This window comes from Argopecten irradians, chromosome 7, assembly GCF_041381155.1.
Source record: "Argopecten irradians isolate NY chromosome 7, Ai_NY, whole genome shotgun sequence".
NCBI classification, from domain to species: Eukaryota; Metazoa; Mollusca; class Bivalvia; order Pectinida; family Pectinidae; genus Argopecten; species Argopecten irradians.
In genome coordinates this window covers 5,809,949-5,837,638 of record NC_091140.1, presented here as the reverse complement: position 1 = coordinate 5,837,638, position 27,690 = coordinate 5,809,949, and the positions used below count along the sequence as shown (strand labels likewise).

The following is a 27,690-nucleotide window of genomic DNA, read 5'->3' as shown; positions in this document are numbered from 1 at the left end:
ACTCAGACGAGCTGGGTCACTGAGACGCTCAGCACCAGCTGGTAACACGCTGTAGTGCTGAATAGTACATTCATTTGCCAATATTCAGTCAATAGACCAGCGTTGATTATTATATAAAAATATTCGTTTTGGATAGATTAACGGATTACAAACATGGAATAAAACACTTCCCTGCGTAAGTATTTAATGTTTTTACACATTCACTTTAGATGTATCAAATTTTATCTACAATCGTTCATTGAAAATGTTTATAATATTGTTTTTGATAAAAAGTTAATAAATGAAAAGACACACATAGTTTAACTTTGTAAAAGTAAGATGACCTATCAATCAATGAAAAGATACTTTAGATTCTATATTTATAATCGTATACATACGGTATACATACTCTTCTGATAATGTACGGGTTTTTTTACAAATTTCTTTTTGAATTCTTGTATGCAATTTGATTGTACATCGGCAACAAAAAGCTGCTGCTATTTATAGTAGATGAGGTATAGTTTTAACATAAACAAAGTAATCAAACGATTATCAGTTGTCCGATCTGCATGTTGAGATGCTTTAATCGCTACTATAGCATTTATAAACGCAAAGTCCTGGCAAAAGGCCAACGTGTATGCTTGATACAGGTTTGTAACATATTTTTCTTTATTAAATACACCATAATAGCACTAGCAACACAAATATTTTTTAAACTGCCACTGTTTGTCAAATCAAAACTTAAATTTCATTATGTATATAAGTGAATTTACCTACATTATATGCACATGAATAAGTCTTATAATAATTATTGATATCGTCAGCGTTTATAGAAATCAAACAATCTGTCCTACAATGCTATACACATGGATCCTAGCTATCACTAGATATGTGCAATGTGCTGAGTAATGCAAATTACCTATATGAAATCATAAAGGATCATGTCTTTCTTTATTCGTTATTTTCATTCACGCATTGATGTCACTATTTTTTAACTTTGTCGGGGTTTGAAAGAAACTTTGTTTGCAAACTGTGTGCATTTCAAATGTTGTCGAACAAAATTTCTATGCCGATGATATTAAAAGATAGTGACATAAAATCGATGCATGTAATTAATTTTCATGAAATAGGCCTAAGATACGAGTAAATGAACGATTTCATTGATTTTGCAAACGATCATTTTTCCAAATCAATACGCAATGTCGACGTCTCCATTGTGACGTCACGATAACGTCGGATTTTCCTACCACTTATTTTTTCTTCATAGTGGTATGAAGAAAAAGAATCGGCCACACAGCAAGTCAGATTTAGTATGTAAAGAACGAAAGATTATATACCGGTATGTCTCTTCTAGTCCGCTAAACCTGCCTATATTATTAGGCTTTTTTAATTTTTTTTTTGCCTAATATATAGTCAGCTCGCGGTACCTCTTAAAAATGTGAAATCGTAGGCCAGATTTGGCCTACGCTACGTCAGCGGTATATTTCTAATATATCGTCCATGCAATGCCGGGAAAACATACACATACCTATATATTGGGATCTTATGTACTCCACTGCCCCCATGTTACATCCCATTTATGAAAGTAAACACCTCTGCACAATGAAATACTTCCGAGACCCTTCTATTTCACACATTTGTAATGGCCGCCGTTAATAGAGCAAACGGCAGCCAATCATTTTCGCTTCCGGTTTTATTTTTAAAAAAACCACGTGTAGTTGAAAGATAAACAAAATTCATCTGTGTATATGCTACATGTATATGCAACGTGAATATCGCGAAAGTGATGCGGTACCAGCAATAGTCGTGTTCAATTTGAATATTTGACAACATGTCGTGTATGTCGACCATAATTTCACTATAAAAACTCTAACTGGCTAGCATTTTGTTTATCTTTCAACTACACGTGTTTTTTAAAAAATAAAACCGGAAGCGAAGTTGATTGGCTGCCGTTTGCTCTACTAAATGTGTATACGGCGGCCATTACAAATGTGTGAAATAGAAGGGTCTCGGAAGTATTTCATTGTGCAGAGTTGTTTAATTTCATAAATGGGATGTAACATGGGGGCAGTGGAGTACATAAGATCCCAATATATAGGTATGTGTATGTTTTCCCGGCATTGCATGGACGATATATTAGAAATATACCGCTGACGTAGCGTAGGCCAAATCTGGCCTACGATTTCACATTTTTAAGAGGTACCGCGAGCTGACTATATATTAGGCAAAAAAAAAAAAAAAATAAAAAAAGCCTAATAATATAGGCAGGTTTAGCGGACTATGTCTCTTCGTGTTGATCGATTCACTTTCAATATAGCTTTCTTTTTGGCTCTACGTATTGGTTACTCAAAAAATACATTAATAGTTGTATAGCATAAAAAACCGGTTATATCATAGTATCACAATATAACAATCAAATTTACAAGAAGTTATACTAACATACATTTAGATGTGATGTAGGTTTGATTTTATTTTGGCATAACACTCTATATATATCTTGAGCACCCTTCGACTTCCTCAGTATGATGTTTAATTTTAGAGGAATATTCGGTAAACACACAGGCATTTCAGAAAGGATAGGATGTTGTTTGCTGTTCACATATTGTTTTACTGCTCTAATTATACTATAGTATGTCAAAAAATTGGATCTAATACCATATCTATCTTGAAATTCAACAAAATCATATACATTTAGATTTTACAAATAACCTAGTCTCTAGTAAATATCCGTGACTCTAGTCCGCCTCGAACGTGTTGAAATCAGAATTGTAACAATCTTGACATGGTATTCACTATTGGAAGTCTTATGATGACCGGATTTGTTTTGTTGATCAGTGGCACTATATTGAGAACTAGAAAAACTAGGGGATGTAGTGAAATGAGGTTTGATGGGGACACGTTCACGGCAATATCATTTAATCTCGGACCAAGAGTTTTAAAGAGGTTAGAGTGTTCCGGATACTTTCCTGATGTAGTGATCAATAAACACAAATAACAACCGTGTCTTTAACGGAAGCCACTCCGTACAAACTGTCGTCCGTCAATCAATGGCGCAGTTATTAGTGCTGTATCCACCTCTGTATGGCTATTTGTTCGTGGGTGTAATGTAATACATATACTAACAATGGAATGTCATATAAAGTCTAGGCTTAAAACCGGTAACTGAGATATACATTCAATAACTTCCCTATCCAGATTTGAAAATCGATCTAGGAATTTTGGATAATAAAGTTGCATTTTTTCTCCGTTTTGAGCATGTAATATACTAAACTACAGTCATGGTAAAATGCATCTGAGGTAGGTTCATTAGCTTGGAAATCTAAAGTTATGATTAAGGTTACAACCGCGTCAACATTTAGGCTATCAAAGGTTGTTACTTCCTCATCGCTCGGGATATGGTCAAACTATTGGAGAATACAAGGTATATTCGAACGGAGAACATGCTTTATATGATGTGGTAACATATGTAAACTGTGGGGAACTGTCCTACTAGTAATTATCTGGTGTAATTATTACAGTTGTATGATTATGATTTGCACTGTGTCGCTGGTAATATGATGTAACTATCACATAATGGCGTAATAAGTACGTTGACATAATGTCCACTCATATATAGCCGTCATAATCCCATAGGTTTAGAGACACGGCTATGTATAGTCCACAGAAGTAGGAATACAAAATGTTGAAATGGAGTGGAACTGTGCTAGAACCTTCACTAATTACACGTGGATGTGGAAGAATAGGTGAATCTTCGATCAAACTGTGCCAGGCAAATGAATGATTATATGGTTGTGAAGTATAATGATTTTAATGCTATCTGAATATATCAGCGATCCGGCTTTACGCCGGGGATGTAAATATTTTATAAGTACTGTTGTGACATCTACTCCGAATCTGAGGGTGAATCTCGGAGCCAATATTAATATTTAGGTAAGCGTATACAGTTGGCCGTACGGCCAAAGTTAAATTTCGGACCAATGTCCGCTACCATTAAGTGAAACCATTCCTCCTATTTACATAAGTAGAATAGTTGGATGCGGAAATGTAAATTGTCGCCTCGGCTATCGATAACTCATTGGAAGTTGTACGGGTAATCGAACAGGCTTGAATTGGCTTGTTTGTGAAATAATGTGAAACTGAATGATTACGTCATGACACCGATAATATTGAGACTTGTTTGATACTAGATACTGGATCATTATTAAAAGCTACCTAGTATTGTGATAACACACAATCCCTGCTAAAAGCCTGCTGAGAAAGTGAAACAAGACGTGTTTATTTCTATTGAGTCATATTGCTGGTAGTTTCCCTTTTGGCAAAGCTAATGCTATATGACAGAGCTCATTAGATAAATAGGTTTTTATGAAAAAAATATCTACCAGCTCTGACGTAACTGACAATGTTAATTTATGTAGGCCGAACAATCAAAGATTTCCTGTGTACACAATCAATAGAAATCATATCATACATTGGAAACTGGTGTTTGTTTATATACCTGCTTGTTCCATTATATTCTAGACGGCTCATAGCCTAGTCAAAAGTGGTACATGTAGTTTCTTCCCCTGCTTAGCGCTCTTCATAAACGTAGTGGGACGACTGGTTTACCCGTTTTTAGTATAATGTGACCGGATGGAGTGTGTTAATTAGGTGTCTTTGGTATCCTGCCCCATTGCGGCAGCATTATAAAAAAGGACAAGGTTCCCACTATTACAAAGAAACAAGACATGAACATATTGGGGTGTCCAACAACACAATACAACACATTGTATACATTGAGGCGGTCCCTGAATTACCCATGCTTGTTAATAGGACGTTAAGCCCAACCGATCAACCTTTATCCTCGTTTACTTTGATAGTAAACTTGGACTTTCCACCTTTGAGATATTTCGTTTTATTCATAATAAACGTTATTTCAGACTTTCAGAAAACTCCGTATATTGTTTCTTTTTAAATTGCATTTACGCAAACCTTTAAACGATTTTCAATTGTTTGAAATAGTGCTTGAGAATTCTCCAATATGCACTCTCTTTCAATTGTTTGAACTATGTTGATATTCAATTTTTGAGTTCATTTATCGTTGGATATATTTTCGGTGTTGACAATCGTTAAATATATTTTAAACTATTGTTTGACATAACTTAGTTCAGGATTCTAGTTCCATTCATTGCTTATCATTTAATTTTGACTATCATTATATTGATTTTCAGTGTTGCTTTTTCCTACTTGGTATCAATACTCAATGGACTTTAGTCTCGCCTAGACAAACATCCAAGATAAGCTACATGGCACACAATTACACAAAAAGCTTGAGTTACCCTGCATATAAGATGCACATTGTCCTTGAAGAGCAGTTGTCCGTTTAAATAAACGTTGACCTGGCCGTGACAGGGATGAAGCACCACGGGGGAGAACGGCGGATGTATTACCGCTGACGACAAAATCATTAAAACACCATTCCCACATTATGGTTATGACCTGCAAAATGACCAATGTCCGTTGGGAACTGAAAATTAACGACTCTCTTAATTAACGTCGCGTGCGCATTCAGCTTGGTTAGTATTAGATGTTTATTAACATGACTGATGGTGAGCTTGGTTAGTATTAGATGTTTATTAACATGGCTGATGGTGAGCTTGGTTAGTATTAGATGTTTATTAACATGGCTGATGGTGAGCTTGGTTAGTATTAGATGTTTATTAACATGACTGATGGTGAGCTTGGTTAGTATTAGATGTTTATTAACATGACTGATGGTGAGCTTGGTTAGTATTAGATGTTTATTAACATGACTGATGGTGAGCTTGGTTAGTATTAGATGTTTATTAACATGACTGATGGTGAGCTTGGTTAGTATTAGATGTTTATTAACATGGCTGATGGTGAGCTTGGTTAGTATTAGATGTTTATTAACATGGCTGATGGTGAGCTTGGTTAGTATTAGATGTTTATTAACATGGCTGATGGTGAGCTTGGTTAGTATTAGATGTTTAATAACATGGCTAATGGTGAGCTTGGTTAGTATTAGATGTTTATTAACATGACTGATGGTGAGCTTGGTTAGTATTAGATGTTTATTAACATGGCTGATGGTGAGCTTGGTTAGTATTAGATGTTTATTAAACATGACTGATGGTGAGCTTGGTTAGTATTAGATGTTTATTAACATGACTGATGGTGAGCTTGGTTAGTATAAGATGTTTATTAACATGACTGATGGTGAGCTTGGTTAGTATTAGATGTTTATTAACATGACTGATGGTGAGCTTGGTTAGTATTAGATGTTTATTAACATGGCTGATGGTGAGCTTGGTTAGTATTAGATGTTTATTAACATGACTGATGGTGAGCTTGGTTAGTATTAGATGTTTATTAACATGGACTGATGGTGAGCTTGGTTAGTATTAGATGTTTATCAACATGACTTATGGTGAGCTTGGTTAGTATTAGATGTTTATTAACATGGCTGATGGTGAGCTTGGTTAGTATTAGATGTTTATTAACATGGCTGATGGTGAGCTTGGTTAGTATTAGATGTTTATTAACATGACTGATGGTGAGCTTGGTTAGTATTAAATGTTTATCAACATGACTGATGGTGAGCTTGGTTAGTATTAGATGTTTATTAACATGGCTGATGGTGAGCTTGGTTAGTATTAGATGTTTATTAACATGGCTGATGGTGAGCTTGGTTAGTATTAGATGTTTATTAACATGGCTGATGGTGAGCTTGGTTAGTATTAGATGTTTATTAACATGGCTGATGGTGAGCTTGGTTAGTATTAGATGTTTATTAACATGGCTGATGGTGATCTTGGTTAGTATTAGATGTTTAATAACATGGCTGATGGTGATCTTGGTTAGTATTAGATGTTTAATAACATGGCTGATGGTGAGCTTGGTTAGTATTAGATGTTTATTAACATGGCTGATGGTGAGCTTGGTTAGTATTAGATGTTTAATAACATGGCTGATGGTGAGCTTGGTTAGTATTAGATGTTTATTAACATGACTGATGGTGAGCTTGGTTAGTATTAGATGTTTATTAACATGGCTGATGGTGAGCTTGGTTAGTATTAGATGTTTATTAACATGGCTGATGGTGAGCTTGGTTAGTATTAGATGTTTATTAACATGACTGATGGTGAGCTTGGTTAGTATTAGATGTTTATTAACATGGCTGATGGTGAGCTTGGTTAGTATTAGATGTTTATTAACATGGCTGATGGTGAGCTTGGTTAGTAGTATTAGATGTTTATAAACATGACTGATGGTGAGCTTGGTTAGTATTAGATGTTTATTAACATGGCTGATGGTGAGCTTGGTTAGTATTAGATGTTTATTAACATGACTGATTGGTGAGCTTGGTTAGTATTAGATGTTTATTAACATGGCTGATGGTGAGCTTGGTTAGTATTAGATGTTTATTAACATGGCTGATGGTGAGCTTGGTTAGTATTAGATGTTTATTAACATGACTGATGGTGAGCTTGGTTAGTATTAGATGTTTATTAACATGACTGATGGTGAGCTTGGTTAGTATTAGATGTTTATCAACATGGCTGATGGTGAGCTTGGTTAGTATTAGATGTTTATCAACATGGCTGATGGTGAGCTTGGTTAGTATTAGATGTTTATTAACATGGCTGATGGTGAGCTTGGTTAGTATTAGATGTTTATTAACATGGCTGATGGTGAGCTTGGTTAGTATTAGATGTTTATTAACATGGCTGATGGTGAGCTTGGTTAGTATTAGATGTTTATTAACATGGCTGATGGTGAGCTTGGTTAGTATTAGATGTTTATTAACATGGCTGATGGTGAGCTTGGTTAGTATTAGATGTTTAATAACATGGCTGATGGTGAGCTTGGTTAGTATTAGATGTTTATTAACATGGCTGATGGTGAGCTTGGTTAGTATTAGATGTTTATTAACATGGCTGATGGTGAGCTTGGTTAGTATTAGATGTTTATTAACATGGCTGATGGTGAGCTTGGTTAGTATTAGATGTTTATTAACATGGCTGATGGTGAGCTTGGTTAGTATTAGATGTTTATTAACATGGCTGATGGTGAGCTTGGTTAGTATTAGATGTTTATTAACATGGCTGATGGTGAGCTTGGTTAGTATTAGATGTTTATTAACATGACTGATGGTGAGCTTGGTTAGTATTAGATGTTTATTAACATGGCTGATGGTGAGCTTGGTTAGTATTAGATGTTTATTAACATGGCTGATGGTGAGCTTGGTTAGTATTAGATGTTTATTAACATGGCTGATGGTGAGCTTGGTTAGTATTAGATGTTTATTAACATGGCTGATGGTGAGCTTGGTTAGTATTAGATGTTTATTAACATGGCTGATGGTGAGCTTGGTTAGTATTAGATGTTTATTAACATGGCTGATGGTGAGCTTGGTTAGTATTAGATGTTTATTAACATGACTGATGGTGAGCTTGGTTAGTATTAGATGTTTATTAACATGGCTGATGGTGAGCTTGGTTAGTATTAGATGTTTATTAACATGGCTGATGGTGAGCTTGGTTAGTATTAGATGTTTAATAACATGGCTGATGGTGAGCTTGGTTAGTATTAGATGTTTATTATCATGGCTGATGGTGAGCTTGGTTAGTATTAGATGTTTAATAACATGGCTGATGGTGAGCTTGGTTAGTATTAGATGTTTATTAACATGGCTGATGGTGAGCTTGGTTAGTATCAGATGTTTAATAACATGGCTGATGGTGAGCTTGGTTAGTATTAGATGTTTATTAACATGACTGATGGTGAGCTTGGTAGTATTAGATGTTTATTAACATGGCTGATGTTGAGCTTGGTTAGTATTAGATGTTTATTAACATGGCTGATGGTGAGCTTGGTTAGTATTAGATGTTTATTAACATGACTGATGGTGAGCTTGGTTAGTATTAGATGTTTATTAACATGGCTGATGGTGAGCTTGGTTAGTATTAGATGTTTATTAACATGGCTGATGGTGAGCTTGGTTAGTATTAGATGTTTATTAACATGACTGATGGTGAGCTTGGTTAGTATTAGATGTTTATTAACATGGCTGATGGTGAGCTTGGTTAGTATTAGATGTTTATTAACATGGCTGATGGTGAGCTTGGTTAGTATTAGATGTTTATTAACATGACTGATGGTGAGCTTGGTTAGTATTAGATGTTTATCAACATGACTGATGGTGAGCTTGGTTAGTATTAGATGTTTATTAACATGGCTGATGGTGAGCTTGGTTAGTATTAGATGTTTATCAACATGGCTGATGGTGAGCTTGGTTAGTATTAGATGTTTATTAACATGGCTGATGGTGAGCTTGGTTAGTATTAGATGTTTATTAACATGGCTGATGGTGAGCTTGGTTAGTATTAGATGTTTATTAACATGGCTGATGGTGAGCTTGGTTAGTATTAGATGCTTAATACCATGGCTGATGGTGAGCTTGGTTAGTATTAGATGTTTATTAACATGGCTGATGGTGAGCTTGGTTAGTATTAGATGTTTAATAACATGGCTGATGGTGAGCTTGGTTAGTATTAGATGTTTATTAACATGGCTGATGGTGAGCTTGGTTAGTATTAGATGTTTATTAACATGGCTGATGGTGAGCTTGGTTAGTATTAGATGTTTATTAACATGGCTGATGGTGAGCTTGGTTAGTATTAGATGTTTATTAACATGGCTGATGGTGAGCTTGGTTAGTATTAGATGTTTATACATGGCTGATGGTGAGCTTGGTTAGTATTAGATGTTTATTAACATGGCTGATGGTGAGCTTGGTTAGTATTAGATGTTTATTAACATGACTGATGGTGAGCTTGGTTAGTATTAGATGTTTATTAACAAGGCTGATGGTGAGCTTGGTTAGTTTTAGATGTTTATTAACATGGCTGATGGTGAGCTTGGTTAGTATTAGATGTTTATTAACATGACTGATGGTGAGCTTGGTTAGTATTAGATGTTTATTAACATGGCTGATGGTGAGCTTGGTTAGTATTAGATGTTTAATAACATGGCTGATGGTGAGCTTGGTTAGTATTAGATGTTTATTAACATGGCTGATGGTGAGCTTGGTTAGTATTAGATGTTTATTAACATGACTGATGGTGAGCTTGGTTAGTATTAGATGTTTATTAACATGGCTGATGGTGAGCTTGGTTAGTATTAGATGTTTATTAACATGGCTGATGGTGAGCTTGGTTAGTATTAGATGTTTATTAACATGACTGATGGTGAGCTTGGTTAGTATTAGATGTTTATTAACATGGCTGATGGTGAGCTTGGTTAGTATTAGATGTTTATTAACATGACTGATGGTGAGCTTGGTTAGTATTAGATGTTTATTAACATGGCTGATGGTGAGCTTGGTTAGTATTAGATGTTTATTAACATGGCTGATGGTGAGCTTGGTTAGTATTAGATGTTTATTAACATGACTGATGGTGAGCTTGGTTAGTATTAGATGTTTATTAACATGACTGATGGTGAGCTTGGTTAGTATTAGATTTATATGTTTATCAACATGACTGATGGTGAGCTTGGTTAGTATTAGATGTTTATTAACATGGCTGATGGTGAGCTTGGTTAGTATTAGATGTTTATTAACATGGCTGATGGTGAGCTTGGTTAGTATTAGATGTTTATTAACATGGCTGATGGTGAGCTTGGTTAGTATTAGATGTTTATTAACATGACTGATGGTGAGCTTGGTTAGTATTAGATGTTTATTAACATGACTGATGGTGAGCTTGGTTAGTATTAGATGTTTAATAACATGGCTGATGGTGAGCTTGGTTAGTATTAGATGTTTATTAACATGGCTGATGGTGAGCTTGGTTAGTATTAGATGTTTATTAACATGACTGATGGTGAGCTTGGTTTGTTTTAGATGTTGATTAACATGACTGATGGTGAGCTTGGTTAGTATTAGATGTTTATTAACATGGCTGATGGTGAGCTTGGTTAGTATTAGATGTTTATTAACATGGCTGATGGTGAGCTTGGTTAGTATTAGATGTTTATTAACATGGCTGATGGTGAGCTTGGTTAGTATTAGATGTTTATTAACATGGCTGATGGTGAGCTTGGTTAGTATTAGATGTTTATTAACATGACTGATGGTGAGCTTGGTTAGTATTAGATGTTTATTAACATGACTGATGGTGAGCTTGGTTTATAGTATTGGTTAGTATTAGATGTTTATTAACATGGCTGATGGTGAGCTTGGTTAGTATTAGATGTTTATTAACATGGCTGATGGTGAGCTTGGTTAGTATTAGATGTTTATTAACATGGCTGATGGTGAGCTTGGTTAGTATAGATGTTAGATGTTTAAACATGGCTGATGGTGAGCTTGGTTAGTATTAGATGTTTATTAACATGACTGATGGTGAGCTTGGTTAGTATTAGATGTTTATTAACATGGCTGATGGTGAGCTTGGTTAGTATTAGATGTTTATTAACATGACTGATGGTGAGCTTGGTTAGTATTAGATGTTTTATTAACATGGCTGATGGTGAGCTTGGTTAGTATTAGATGTTTATTAACATGGCTGATGGTGAGCTTGGTTAGTATTAGATGTTTATTAACATGGCTGATGGTGAGCTTGGTTAGTATTAGATGTTTATTAACATGGCTGATGGTGAAGGTTTATTAACATGACTTATGGTGAGCTTGGTTAGTATTAGATGTTTATTAACATGGCTGATGGTGAAGGTTTATTAACATGACTGATGGGTGAGCTTGGTTAGTATTAGATGTTTATTAACATGACTGATGGTGAGTTTATGTAACATGCTGATGTGAGTGGTGAGCTTGTTAGTATTAGATGTTTATTAACATGGCTGATGGTGAGCTTGGTTAGTATTAGATGTTTATTAACATGACTGATGGTGAGCTTGGTTAGTATTAGATGTTTATTAACATGACTGATGGTGAGCTTGGTTAGTATTAGATGTTTATTAACATGGCTGATGGTGAGCTTGGTTAGTATTAGATGTTTATTAACATGACTGATGGTGAGCTTGGTTAGTATTAGATGTTTATTAACATGGCTGATGGTGAGCTTGGTTAGTATTAGATGTTTAGATGGCTGATGTGAGCTTGGTTAGTATTAGGCATGATGATGGTGAGCTTGGTTAGTATTAGATGTTTATTAACATGGCTGATGGTGAGCTTGGTTAGTATTAGATGTTTATTAACATGGCTGATGGTGAGCTTGGTTAGTATTAATGTGTATTAACATGGCTGATGGTGAGCTTGGTTAGTATTAGATGTTTATTAACATGGCTGATGGTGAGCTTGGTTAGTATTAGATGTTTATTAACATGGTGATGGTGAGCTGATGGTAGCTTGGTTAGTATTAGATGTTTATTAACATGGCTGATGGTGAGCTTGGTTAGTATTAGATGTTTATTAACATGGCTGATGGTGAGCTTGGTTAGTATTAGATGTTTATTAACATGGCTGATGGTGAGCTTGGTTAGTATTAGATGTTTATTAACATGACTGATGGTGAGCTTGGTTAGTATTAGATGTTTATTAACATGACTGATGGTTAGCTTGGTTAGTATTAGATGTTTATTAACATGACTGATGGTGAGCTTGGTTAGTATTAGATGTTTATTAACATGACTGATGGTGAGCTTGGTTAGTATTAGATGTTTATTAACATGACTGATGATGGACTTGGTTAGTATTAGATGTTTATTAACATGGCTGATGGTGAGCTTGGTTAGTATTAGATGTGTATTAACATGGCTGATGATGGACTTGGTTAGTATTAGATGTTTATTAACATAACTGATGGTGAGCTTGGTTAGTATTAGATGTTTAATAACATGACTGATGGTGAGCTTGGTTAGTATTAGATGTTTATTAACATGACTGATGGTGAGCTTGGTTAGTATTAAGGTGTATTAACATGGCTGATGGTGGACTTGGTTAGTATTAGATGTTTATTAACATGGCTGATGGTGAGCTTGGTTAGTATTAGATGTTTTAACTTACATGGCTGATGGTGAGCTTGGTTAGTATAAGATGTTTATTAACATGACTGATGGTGAGCTTGGTTAGTATTATATGTTTATTAACATGACTGATGGTGAGCTTGGTTAGTATTAGATGTTTATTAACATGACTGATGGTGAGCTTGGTTAGTATTAGATGTTTATTAACATGGCTGATGGTGAGCTTGGTTAGTATTAGATGTTTATTAACATGACTGATGGTGAGCTTGGTTAGTATTAGATGTTTATTAACATGACTGATGGTGAGCTTGGTTAGTATTAGATGTTTATTAACATGGCTGATGGTGAGCTTGGTTAGTATTAGATGTTTATTAACATGGCTGATGGTGAGCTTGGTTAGTATTAGATGTTTATTAACATGGCTGATGGTGAGCTTGGTTAGTATTAGATGTTTATTAACATGGCTGATGGTGAGCTTGGTTAGTATTAGATGTTTATTAACATGGCTGATGGTGAGCTTGGTTAGTATTAGATGTTTATTAACATGACTGATGGTGAGCTTGGTTAGTATTAGATGTTTATTAACATGACTGATGGTGAGCTTGGTTAGTATTAGATGTTTATTAACATGGCTGATGGTGAGCTTGGTTAGTATTAGATGTTTATTAACATGGCTGATGGTGAGCTTGGTTAGTATTAGTGTTTATAACATGCTGAGTGAGTTAGTATTAGCATGTGATGGTGAGCTTGGTTAGTATTAGATGTTTATTAACATGGCTGATGGTGAGCTTGGTTAGTATTAGATGTTTAATAACATGGCTGATGGTGAGCTTGGTTAGTATTAGATGTTTATAACATGGCTGATGGTGAGCTTGGTTAGTATTAGATGTTTATTAACATGGCTGATGGTGAGCTTGGTTAGTATTAGATGTTTATTAACATGACTGATGGTGAGCTTGGTTAGTATTAGATGTTTATTAACATGGCTGATGGTGAGCTTGGTTAGTATTAGATGTTTATTAACATGACTGATGGTGAGCTTGGTTAGTATTAGATGTTTATTAACATGACTGATGGTGAGCTTGGTTAGTATTAGATGTTTATTAACATGACTGATGGTGAGCTTGGTTAGTATTAGATGTTTATTAACATGGCTGATGGTGAGCTTGGTTAGTATTAGATGTTTATTAACATGGCTGATGGTGAGCTCCCATTGGTATTATGTTAATGGACAACAGTTTGACCGACGATTTTAATGATGTTCACTTCGGCCGAATAACAGTAACAGCGACCATCAACCCAAGGCAAAGCTTTGGGTGAGCTTCAGGTAATATTCTCTTGGTTATGAAAGAGGATGTTTTAACGATGCTCCACCGCTGACAAATGGTATGTTTTCTCTATCAGAGAGACAGATTCTTGATTCCTCAATATTAGGATTACATGTCTTACATGGATGAACTGTTATAACATTAACTCGGTTGAATTAAATATAACATGGTAAGTGGTGTATAAGTTACATAATTAAGGAATGATTTTTATTTTTTGTTGTTTACTGGTTGTAAACTGCATTTTTTGTACAGATATTTTAAATGACGCGCGTCAGCGCGTCATGTTGAAATATCTGTACAAAAATGCAGTTTACACACCAGTAAACAACAAAAAATTAAAAACATTCCATATATTTACATTTCGACCGACTATTTCATTTAAATTAAGTGTTCCGGTGAAATAAAACTTCGTTTTTTCAACGTTATACGATTGATGGAACAGCTGAGTAATTGATGGAATCGCGAAACAGCTGGCTCCAATTTGGCGGGGAAATGTGTCAAGTTCCGGGAGTAAATAAAATATAGTTCCACAATAACTTAAGCGTTTTTAATCCATTTATTCCATATGTTTTCATTTTTTATGTTTTTAATATTAACAAAATACTTTCCATTGCATTCAAACTGATGTTGATATCGAACCTTTGTCATGGCATATATTGTGGCCTAACCGGATGCGCATTCACATAAGGGCGGAAGTCAGTGTTTCGGTTTGTGTTCTTGTGCAGCGGCCCCTCTGCGTTTACGCAAGTGTAAACGATTGCCCGGTTAGTAAGGTTATATAGGAAGGTGAAAACGGAAATGTAAATATTTTGTGATAAACAATGCAGGCTATATACATAGTAAATGGGTCAGTTTAGCTGACATTTCAGATATAATGTCACTTTGCAAGGAGAAAGTTTACTTCAGAGAGCATATGCTCTACTATCCGACAACCCCGATGATGCAGCTTTCCCACTTGTCATCGTCTATATCCATGGAAAGTCTACTACCCAGAAGAAACAATTAATGATCATTATCTTTGAGTAAGTCATATTTCACATAGTCACTAACCTTTAACCTGTTCTCCCTTGATTTGTATAGACTGTATAAGAAAGTGCTTAGCAATAATATCCGTTTCTTTTGACAATTTACATATGACCATGTCTGTTTCGGATACTTCAAACTTACTTCCCATAGAGGTTTTGGACAATGTTCGGATGTATACATTTGTAATGCCTCAGAGGTACACTAAGCTCACATTCACATTCCATTTATTAAAATGAAAATGTTCTGCAACGTTTTTAACAAAAGTCTTCCATTGTCTTGAACTGCATCTCACTGACGATAGGACAAATTCGTGGAGAGACGAATGTTTAAATAATTTATTGCGTCCCAGAAATATTCTATGGCACTATGTCCTGTATGGAATGAAGTAATGTTTGTACATGCACCAAAAGCAAAGTAAATTATTCTATATTTGTTTTGTAGGCTTCTCTGTAGGGAAGTATTACAGAAGTTGAGGGGAATGGTTTTCAAATGAAGGATCTGATTTTATAGGGTGTGGTGTCGTATTTGTTCGGCATATAAAAAGTATTAATCAATTAATCATCTTTGAAACTCTCTTAAGAATTGAAGGTTATGACTCTTAACAGCCTAAATGTATATTCGAAACAATTTGAAATACCACGTGTTGGTAAAACAGGCGATGAAAAGCTATAACTGTATTTTGATGTGCAACATATAATTCCAAACATCAATAATGAAAGAACGACATAACCAGGAAATATAATTGGATATTGTATGGAATTAATGTGTTTGATGCCAGATTTTATCTAAAGGCTATTTATTTACTAACATAGTCGATCTTAGTTTTGTTTGTTTTGATACGATACTTCTTTATCTGTAACAATAACCAGTCCCGTATCACAACGATTGTGTAAAGGGTATTGGGGGTTGAGAATATTGTAATGATGCTACATATCTGTGGACTTAAAGCTCGTAACATATTACACAAAATTCACCTATTTATTCGATACATCTACATGTTACATTTTTTCTGTATTTCTTTCCGTTTATGGGCTTTGACCTATATATTTGACCTTTATTTGACCTGCAAAGTCCCGGACCCGGTGACACTGTATGTCATTGATACTATATATATTTCTGTTTGTATTTGACTTTCATTTGATCGAAATTGAGATTTGATCATTATAACCATTACATTCGCTTGTGAACGTAATTTATTTATAGCTAAAAACTGTTTTCATGGATTGCGTATTTGTGTTCCTGCGCAAATAATTTGTTTTGGAAGTGAAAAATGTCCCTCTGGAGTATGAGTTAGATCATTTAGTCACTCGCTACTCTTTTAGGACCTGTGAAATTAGGTTATTTTTTTAATGTGTAACTTGACCAGTAAGAATTGGTTTAGAAAGCGGGCCATTGCTTGTTAACTTCGACATAATTCTATGAGACACAGATGCTTTGCACGGTTTGTCAGTAGTGATGAGGGATGTTCATACGATAATATCCCATATCCGTAGGGGAAACTCAGTAATTATAGATAAATATTACATAGATAAGGCGATAATGAGAAGCCTCCCACAGCGTGTTTCCTTGGTCGATGGTCACCTAACACACGGACCAGTACTGTACCATATCGTCCACGGTTATCATAATACAAAAGGCAATAAACGGACAGCATTGTAACGTTATAGTGAAAGTAGATTTGATATATATGTTTGTAATGATCGAATATGTGTTCAATCTCAATCGAGGTTTTGTGTTAATATAAAGCAACATGAACAAGAAAGGTTTGACCTATGGCCTACAATGACCTTTGTGCGTTCTTTGTATAATAGGAGAAAAAGTACAACCTTGATCGTTGAGTGATATTTCATTCATCACTACATGAGCAAGCTTTCTCGTCAGCCAGCGTTGTATATCAGATGGGGTTTGCGATTACGGACCTTGACCCTGCTATAGTGACCAGTACCGTCCTATCTGTGTCAAATGGTCAAAGATACATATAACTAGCAGTTTTATATTTATGGATTAACAAAAAGGACATTCATGTTTGAATTCCATTTATTACGAAATAATTTTAAACATAATGTTGCAAGGAAGTACGTTTTACAGGTTCGTGTTTTGACACTGATCCAAAAGTAAGTGACTGAAACTCGAGAGTATTAATTAATTTAAAAATACTGACTCATTTGAAAATTTTCTCAGTTTAGGCGACCTGATTTTGTTTTTACACGAGCAATTGCGTGTACATGCAATAAGGTAATAGATATATTGTTGTTATGAAATATCACAGCAATGGTCGATCTGTTTGGTTACATTCAGCTTTAAATCAACAAAACAATACACGAACTATTATACTGTGGTCCACAGTTCCTAAATTACCTAATTGACGCAGGAATTATATTAAATAAAAAGTACGATATATTATATACGATGTCACAGTCATTGTCATATATCTATTAAATGAGAAATAACAAAGAAATGCAATATGATGATCCTTGTAGGCACGGTATTTTCCCACGAGGTATTGTGTGTTTTACGTGTTGTAATTATACAAGTACATGCAATTACATGTCTTTTATCTGTTGACTACAATAACACAAATTGTTGGTCTTTCTTGTTTTGTTAATAATTCAGTCTTCGTCCAAAACATGATCAAAGCAGTCGGCGCCGGATATTACTAATTATAAATTGGAAGTTGAACAAAGTTGATAAAATTCCTTAATTAATTGACGCATGAATGCAGTTACTACTTTATCGTTAAGATCCCTTACTGTATACATTATGTAGGTATAGGCCACTAGCCCAGTCATACCACCTCCTTGGGACTTTTAGAGACGACATAGAGTAAAACACCTTTAATAGAAAGGTTATGGAATCTTTATTCGATTGGAATTGATAATAGCTAACTAGAGTCTAGTCATGTTAATGGTGTTATGTATGGTGAGACAAAAGAAATTCTTATCCCATGGAATCACCTCATTATAGACATGTTGGTACGCTGTGTGATGGTGAGTGTAGATGTGATCATGTGCTGTATATCAGATCTAATTAGTATCAATGCCATTACATCCATGCTGCATACATGGTGCACAAAATGCATGTATCCCCGGCCAAGTTTCTGATAGAATAACTAGATATCGTACGATTTTTTTTCTTTTGAATATTTTTATTGCATCAATCACATATAAAAGTCAGAATTTTCTTAATGCTCTCTATGAAAACGTGTATAACAGATACAATATATGTTAATAACTTTATAATAATATTTCATTTTAAAATAAGCTTGATACTTTCCCATTTCTGTCGGTTCTTGTTTGCTGCGTTTGGAGTAAGCATATAGGTCGAATACTGATCCATGGCTCTGTAATTTCTAATAAATGTCTTACATATTTCCCAATTTGGAATGTTATCATATTGTCGCATTAAAGATATATATTTTTAAACCAATAATATGCATACATTTAGACCTGTCAATTGAATGTTTTCTACCAGACCAAATAGGAAAATAACATGATTTCTTTCTAATACAACATTACATTTAAGATTAACAGAATTTATTAGACCTGTCCAGAGTGCTTGGCTATGTCGTACGATTCTTGTTACACCTCATTATCGTTTTATATCGTGTACGATGTATAACCTAGACAATGGTTCAATCTTGAATGTTATAGTACTGAAAGCATAAAGCATATCATCTATATTGCGAAAAGCCAGAAGATATGTCTATCGGCAAATTAACACCAATGCGAAATATTTAAACTTGTAAATCGCTAAATGACCAATGAGAAAGCTTATTAAGAATGAAGGCTTGTAATTGGTCAAGTAGTTCAATCGATACCTTGTTCATTATAATATACTACTTGAATCGTTCACTGACACCCTACCTTCATCAGTAGTAAGCACTCGCGGAGATATCAACGTGGATAGTATTCCATGAACACTAAAACAAGCACTCTGGTGAAATTATTGAACCTGACTCGTATGTTACAACGTTATCAAATGTTGTATTGTTGGGTCAGAACAATATTTTCGAGACATCAATGGAAACCCGCTTTATGACTGTGTATTATATTGTCACTCCTACATGGCGTACTGGTAAGCGTTGTTCTTGTTTATCTGTGTCACTGTATGCTTAGTAAGTCTGGATATGATACTCAAAGTATGAAGCTTGTAATTTAGCAATATATATTCATAAAGTTGTTTGTCATATTTTGAATGATGAACACGTTTTTTTTCTTGAAAATAGATATTGTTACGTGGAAAAAGTAACGCTGTTTAACGTCTATCTGACATTAACATCAAGAAAGAAAATACTTTAAAGGAAATTAATATTCGATAACTTAATAGAAAATAATAAATGATTAATTGGACGCATGTTTACCTAGCAGTTATTGTAAATGAAAGATGATTAGGAACAAACACAAAATCATATCCTATGTAGTGTGACTTATTGCAAAAGTAATATAAGCTGTATTGTTTGGTTTTGGTGTGTATGATGATCCTAAGGTCATGATCTTTAATATAATCAATATCTTGTTAAAATGTATGTAATCCCCCCTCATGTTTGTATCATGTCATACTATAAACAGTAGGATGGTCTTCATTACATAATAGTTATTATATTTCATTGTGCTTGCAGAAATCATTATACCAAGTTTTGGGTATTTCATAACAATCATTAAAGCTTTAGGGACCCAATATAGGTAAATATAGGTATTCGTTTCACATCACTTTTCAGGCGTATAATCACTCCCTGAAATATTAAACACGCTTCACAAAATATAACATGTTTTATATTACCAACATAGTACAGCAACTTCAACAGATGAGCGAATAAAAATATTTTAAAAAATATGATGTACTAGACAAATGGAATGTGAACTAATGACAAATGTATATTGTATCTATAATGCATTCATGTGTAAACTGTTTAATTGACGTAGGTACGGAACACGTGTAGGAGCGACATAGCAACATGAACAACTGTCGACCTCGGAGGAGTTTGTAATAGGAAACATGAATGGATTGGTGACATTTCTACAGGCATGTGTTCTCTTTTCTACCTGGTGCCATGTTCTGGAGGGATTCCACACGGCCGACAGGAAAAATCATACCAGGTACAGATCTTTTAAATTTTCAGAGGCAGAAGTTTATAATACTTTTGAATTAAATGTTACTTCGTTATTCTTTCATCACCTTTGTTTATCATTAAAATTGATTACTTATTCTCCACTAAGAAAACACAATTCATGATTATATTCTTGCACAGCATCAATGGTTTGCTGATAATCACTGGATCATCAGGGCCATGTATATTAATTAACGTATCATTTTAATGTCGATATCGCTACCTTTTGGTTTTCGTTACCAACATAGATACTATTGACATGTAAATCAAATTTGATGTAGGCAAGGTATACGTATACCCCTGTATCTGTATTTAGTCCTTGAATGTATAACATATGAAACGAATTGCGCTTACAGTCCGGTGCTCATATTTTATTTCTATTTTGAATATTTCCGCTAATTTACGTTTCCATATTATTTCGAATTTATATATGAATTCATGTTGGCATTTCTTGTTTTTTGATAGACAGGAAATACTTCGACAGCTGCTGGATTTGGGTACATACGATTCTAAAATATCTCCGGAATATGAAGAAGGTAAACGATTCTTACTAGTATACTAAACCAAATCGATTGTACTGTGTCATCACAAAATATAATCCCGAATTGTGTTGCTACTGAAATTGAAGTAACCAAAATGAAAGGTCAATTATAACGAAAGTACAATCGGTGTCATAGATAGATATATATATGCTATATAGAGAAAAGCACAGTCGAACTTATTTAATGTGAAATGGGAAATAAGCCCCGTCCAGAAACATTATTTGATGTGAGTGACGCGAGACACATATGAGGACTAGCGTTTTCAGAAAATTATATCAAAAATTAAAAAAAAAAATATCTCTTAAATATCATAAGTTTAAACTAAATGAAGATGGTAACGCAATTAACTATATGTTACATTGTGTTTACGTCATGATGGACTGAACATCATGTTCATGCATATATGGATAATTATGTCGACCGTAAGTCTAACCCCGGTAAATATTGTAACTCTGTTAATATGAAGTATTTTACCAAAGAATTCAATATAACTGGTTTCTACTGTAAATCTTAAATAGGATATTCGAATTAACGAGGATCACAGGTATGAGATTTAATATATTATTTTCACAACCATGTTAATTTAAGGTATGAATCCATGAAGTGGCTTTTTCGTTTGCAAAGTCGTTTTAACTGTTAAACACAGCGGTGATAAAAAGTATTTCATAGATAGAATAAGCAAGAACTTGAAGCTCTGAAACCAATACATGTCCGAGCATATCTAGATGACTAATCTATCGCTAAACTACTCGTGTGAGCTATATTTCAGAAAGATTATGTTTCGTGTTTCGTATCATATCAACTGTTGGAGTTATGTCTGGTTTTATTTTCAGATGTGCCCACAGCTGTCACCATACAGATATATGTGATGAGCATCGATTCGCTAAATGAAGCCTCTATGGTAATGTAGTTTAGAATTATTGGGCTGAAACATCTGTATTTACATGTTGTCCTTCCTTTTAATCAATGTGTTCATTTGCATTCATTAACCACGGTGGTATTTAGTACAAGTTGAAAAAAATGATTATAATGAAATTATCATAAAATGCAACAGATAGCAAGGAAATTAATACAGTGCATTATCTATTTGTAGTTGTTTTGATGTATACGTCCTGATCACACGTATGATACCAAAGCATTCTGCTATACCTATTTATTCACTGTGAAACTAAAACACAAATTATTATCCTTCTTTTCAAAAAGGTCAGAATGACCTATAGAAATCATTCTTCATCCGCCAATAAACTTCTTCTGAAGTCCTTCTGGTGCGATTTAGCTGACCCCTGCATGAAATGTTCCTGTCATAGTCCTGACCAATAACTGCCTGTTTGAATATAAAGGAAGCTCTCCCCAAGAAGGGTTGTAATTTTAGATCTCTTAAAACACATTGCACTATGTTTTCCAAAATCCAATTAAAGATGTTACAGTCACCATCTTTGAACATATTGCTATTTTTTCCTATTTAAATGATGCATTGTCAGGTGACCGATAAGGTCCTCTGGCCTCTTGTTTTCTGAATAGTAAGGTTTTGATTGAGAAATGCTGTAAAAATTGTAAAAAGCTAAAACTATTTATTCTAACGTAATTTTGTAAAACAAAATAGCTAAGATGTGAAGTGATAATTTAGCGATGTTTGGTGTTAAACAGGACTACACGGTGACGATATTCCTACGCCAGAAGTGGGTAGACACTCGGCTGATATACATTCCTGTGCCGGGAATGAGGATGCTGGAACTGGACAACCGTATGATAGACAAAGTCTGGGTACCTGACACATTCTTCGCCAATGAGAAATCCGCAAGCTTCCATGACGTCACAGTGCCCAATAAATTGATGCACCTCTACCCTAACGGCACAGTGTTTTACAGTATAAGGTATATACTAAAGGGATTAATTATCATAGGTTTCGTATACAATTTTTCATTCTCTTTTTCGAATATGATACGAAACTTTAAGGACAGTGAAAAACACGTTCAATGTGTCTCTAAGTTTGATACATGTAATACGATGGGAGGACTGGATACCATATTTACCACCTGGACACGTCAAAGGTACATTTGGCCCTGATATTTAATCCTGCATTTTTCATCCAAAACAAATAAATATATATTATATCCGTCCACACAGAGTGACCATGACCTTGTCCTGTGATATGATGCTGTCCGCCTACCCACTAGATTCACAGAAATGCCACATGGCCATAGAGAGTTGTAAGTACTAGTGTTCTGAAAGACTTATTTTTGCATCTCTATGTGTAAATGATGAATTGGAAGTTCAACGCTCCTTAATTAAAGTTCTTCAATATAGAATAAAAAAACTACCAGAAAAATGTCTTTGTATCAACCATTTGTTTAGTGGATACTTCGACAGCTGTTACCATAACAGTGATACTAACCATTGCGGATCGATCAACTCGTTATCTTTAGACAATTATGACAGAAACCATGTCTTCCAGAGGATGAAAAGTATAAAAGAGACTTGTTGTCTGTACAAGAAAAAAACAACAACGTTAAATCATTATTTAGAAGCTACACTATAGCAAAATGTGCTCCATGGCAACCCTTACTAACCTGTGCTTATTCAAACACAATGACACTGACATTCTATACATTTGTCTGTCCAGATAGTTACACCACGGACAATGTTGTGTTCCGATGGCACCCCTACCAGGCTCTAGAGATGCAGACAGATAGACTCCTCCCTCAATTCTTCTTTACCGACAAACCGACGATAAAGTCTAACTGTCAAAAGAGTTATGGCGAGAGTAAGTGATCGAATCAGTGACACCACTAATAGTACTAAGAAATTTTATAATTTTTGGATTGTAATATTTCAAATAGATACTTTACTATGTGATTCTGTTGAATGACAAACTGAACTCGAACTCAATGCCATGTTTGGCACAGGAGATTTTTTAAATGACAGAAACTTCATACTAGCTTCTTTTTTCTTATGGTGCAAGGTGCTGAACTTAAATAAAACCGTTTATTTGTTCTTACTATGTGCATATTAGAAAAAAACTAAAACACTTTGATGTTTCTAATGTTTACAGGTGGCAATTTCTCCTGTTTAGAGGCCACACTTCACCTGACAAGAAACACCGGTTATTACATCGCCCAAATCTTCATTCCTAGCGTCCTCATAGTGATGCTGTCCTGGGTATCATTTTGGGTGGATGCCGAGGCTACACCGGCTCGGATCTCATTGGGTGTGCTGACGGTCCTCACCATAACAACACAAGGGTCCGGCGCACGCTCCCAGCTACCCCGGGTGTCTTACGTCAAGGCTATAGACGTCTGGATGGCTACCTGTCTCATGTTTGTGTTCGCCTCTCTGCTGGAGTTCGCTTACATCAATGTCCTGGCCCGTAAACGTCGTACCAAACAGCTACCGACTTTAGGCATCGGTCCGGATGGAATGTTAACAACACAGGTAGGTATCGACTATCGTAATGATACATAACTGACAAATAGATAGGTATTTTTTAGCCCACCATCAACAGATGGTGGGCTATTCAAATCGCTTTTTGTCCGTGGTCCGTCCTTCCGTCCGTCCTTCCGTCCGTCCGTCCGTTAACAATTCTTGTAACCGCTATTTTTCAGAAAGTACTGAAGGGATGTTCCTCAAGTTTCAATGTAGGTTCCCCTAGGGCCCTAGTTGTGCATATTTTATTTTGGGACCAATCGGTCAACAAAATGGCCGCCAGGCAGCCATCTTGGATTTTGATAGTTAAAGTTTGTTACCGCTATTTCTCAGAATATACGGAAGGGATCTTCCTCAAATTTCACATGTAAGTTTCCCTAGGGGCCTAGTTGTGCATATTGCATTTTGGGACCGATCGGTAAACAAGATGGCCGACAGGCAGCCATCTTGGATTTTGACAATAGAAGTTTGTTACCGCTATTTATCAGAAAGTACTGAAGGGATCTGTCTCAAATTGCATGTGTAGGTTCCCCTAGGGGCCTAGTTGTGCATATTGCATTTTGGGACCGATCGATGAACAAGATGGCCGACAGGCCGCCATCTTGGATTTTGACAATTGAACTTTGTTACAGCTATTTCTCAGAAAGAACTGAAGGGATCTGTCTCAAATTGCATGTGCAGATTCCCTTAGGGATCCAATTGTGCATATTGCATTTTGGGACCGATTGATTTACAAGATGGCCGAGAGGCCGCCATCTTGGATTTTGATAGTTAAATCTTGTTACCACTATTTCTCAGAAAGTACTCAAGGGACCTGTATCAAATTGCATGTGCAGGTTCCCCCAGGGGTCTAGTTGTGCATATTACATTTTCAGATCTATCGGTGAACAAGATAGCCGACAGGACGCCATCTTAGATTTTGATAATTGAAGCTTGTTACCACTATTTCTTAGAAAGTACTGAAGGGATCTGTCTCAAATTTCATGTGCAGGTTCCCCTAGGTCCCTGGTTATGCATATTGCATTTTGGTACCGATCAGTGAACAAAATGGCCGACAGAACGCCATCTTGGATTTTGACAATTGAAGTTTTTTCCCGCTATGTCTAAGAATGTACTGAAGGGATCTGTCTCAAATTGTATGTGGAGGTTCTTCTAGGGGTCTAGTTGTGCATATTGCATTTTAGGACCGATCGGTGAACAAGATGGCCGACAGGTAGCCATCAAGGATTTTGATAATTGAAGTTTGTTACCGTTATATATCTCAGAAAGCAGTCAAAGGATCTTTCTGAAATTTCATGTGTAGTAATATGTAGTAAAAGCTTGCAAAGCAGAGAAAAGACCCTCTTTCCTTTGTCAGACAAAGATCGTTCTTAGGTGGGCGCCAAGATCCCTCTGTGATCTCTTGTTGATATATTACGTCACAATATAGCAATACTAGCAGGTACTTTATTCCTAAATTAAGGAGAAAGACAGGTGAGCCTTTTGTGAATGTATTAAGTTACATGTTTTGGCAGGTATTTCAATTTTGGTAATCATTTGATATATAGAAAAAAAGAAGAGGAAACAAAAGTTGCAACTATAAAAATTGCCAAATGTACTATGCTTTAAACAATTATTGAATAGGCATAGTCTTTTTCATTGATTTCTGAACTATCAGATTGCTTTTATTTTGACAGGTAATCAACGGTAACAGTGTGAATGGAATGGTGAGAAAGTCAGGTGAGGGATCTGTGACGTTTACAGATAAAGCCCGGATGGTAGATAAGGTTTCCAGGGTATTATTCCCGTGCTCCTTCGCCTTGTTTAATATTGCGTTTTGGTCATACTATCTTTCTACGCCGTCATGATTTGGACCTTAACTCAACATTAGGAGCTATTAGATATCACACGGACCGCCACGAGACACAATCCACATCGACAGAGTATTCAGTCCCTTCTTTCATTCATTTACTATGTCCGTGTTTCTTCACATTGTGTATGCTATTCAAATTACGTCGGATGAGTTGTATAATTTTTCATTTCGCAATTGTATGTATTTGTGTACATTGCGGAGGAGAATATCAAAGAACTATTAACAATACAATTCAAAAGAGTTGGAATTATCTTTTATGTTTGGAAAACGTCTTTCATTCTTGATGAAGTGCGTTTCATTACCACTTATCTTTGTTAAGCAAGTGTTCTTTACTGAAGAAATGGTGCATTATATCTCCGATTGTCTTAGATCATTGGTGTTTGTATTGCGAGAGAAATAATCATGTTCATTACAGATTGGATTTAATAGATTGTGCAGTATATTACCTTTATTGATAATTTGTTGTATTGTTATTTTTACCACTAAAGTATGAAGTGTCTCGATTCATTGTGTATAAAGTCGTTTAAAACGATAATATTATAGACAATTTCGCTGTAAAAAGGGATATTTATATTTAAGCACTTGTCTCTACTCAAGACATTCCAAGCTTGTCATTTTGTGTCTAAAATATTCTTGAGAATGTCCTGTGATCTTTTTTTAATTATGTCCAATTATAAGATTGGTTTTAGCATTTTTTGAAAAAAAATCTTCTGAACCAGTTTTACACTCCCGTTTTTGTGGGTTTTTTCATTCAAATGATACACCTTCGAACTTGGTGCCTATTTCTACCAAGTTCCTCAATATTATAAATCAATGATTTATATCGTGAATCACGTCAGTCACGACTTGGTCATTGGCTATGGACATACCGTACATATTTAGTGATAATAATATTTTTGCGCATTTCGGATTGCGATAATGAAATGTTTCGCAAGTCTTTCGCGTAGTTTTGTTTTAACATCCTCTGATGTTTAAGTTTACTAAGTGCAAGCAATCAAAGAACTAATATATATACATATGTAGACAATATGTAGTGGATTTTAAAATAGAAATGACAAGAAACCAGTTTCATATCTATAGCCTTTCTTATAATCATGTAAACTAGCGAGCCATTGATATCTTTTCTCATTATTTACACTTGCCTTATTAATATTGCATCTACATAATTTTGACAATCGAAATATTCTCCTAGCTTTCTTTTAAAAGTCTATCGTTCACTTTTCTTTCTGATATTATGTGAATTTTTTCCAGCCTGTCTTCTGATATACGTAGATCCGCAGTATTGAACATAAATAGCTGTCTTGGTATGTGACCAAATATCTAGATTTTCTACTCAATAGAATCTGGATCTACTGACTGCCGTTATGAGAAAGTGATTTTTGTTTCTAATGTTACAATAAGATGTCATTATACACTGTTGAATAAATATTTAGTATTTTGCTATAA

At 35.1% G+C, this 27,690-nt stretch overlaps 1 protein-coding gene across 4 annotated transcripts; it reads left to right on the top strand.

The window, feature by feature from the left end:
* On the top strand, positions 1 to 27,690 carry LOC138327357 (glycine receptor subunit alpha-2-like). 4 transcript variants are annotated; one of them, XM_069273391.1, is made up of 9 exons: positions 1 to 175; positions 20,243 to 20,416; positions 20,893 to 20,963; positions 21,803 to 21,870; positions 22,617 to 22,843; positions 23,097 to 23,179; positions 23,593 to 23,733; positions 24,022 to 24,401; positions 26,069 to 27,690. In XM_069273391.1, the coding sequence occupies exons 2-9, from the start codon at positions 20,316 to 20,318 to the stop codon at positions 26,237 to 26,239; spliced, it is 1,242 nt and encodes a 413-aa protein (XP_069129492.1). In that variant the 5' UTR covers positions 1 to 175; positions 20,243 to 20,315; the 3' UTR covers positions 26,240 to 27,690. The 4 variants fall into 4 exon arrangements, with proteins under 4 accessions (XP_069129492.1, XP_069129495.1, XP_069129493.1 ...); XM_069273394.1 differs by lacking the exon at positions 1 to 175 and adding an exon at positions 3,791 to 3,909; XM_069273392.1 differs by lacking the exon at positions 1 to 175 and adding an exon at positions 18,125 to 18,307.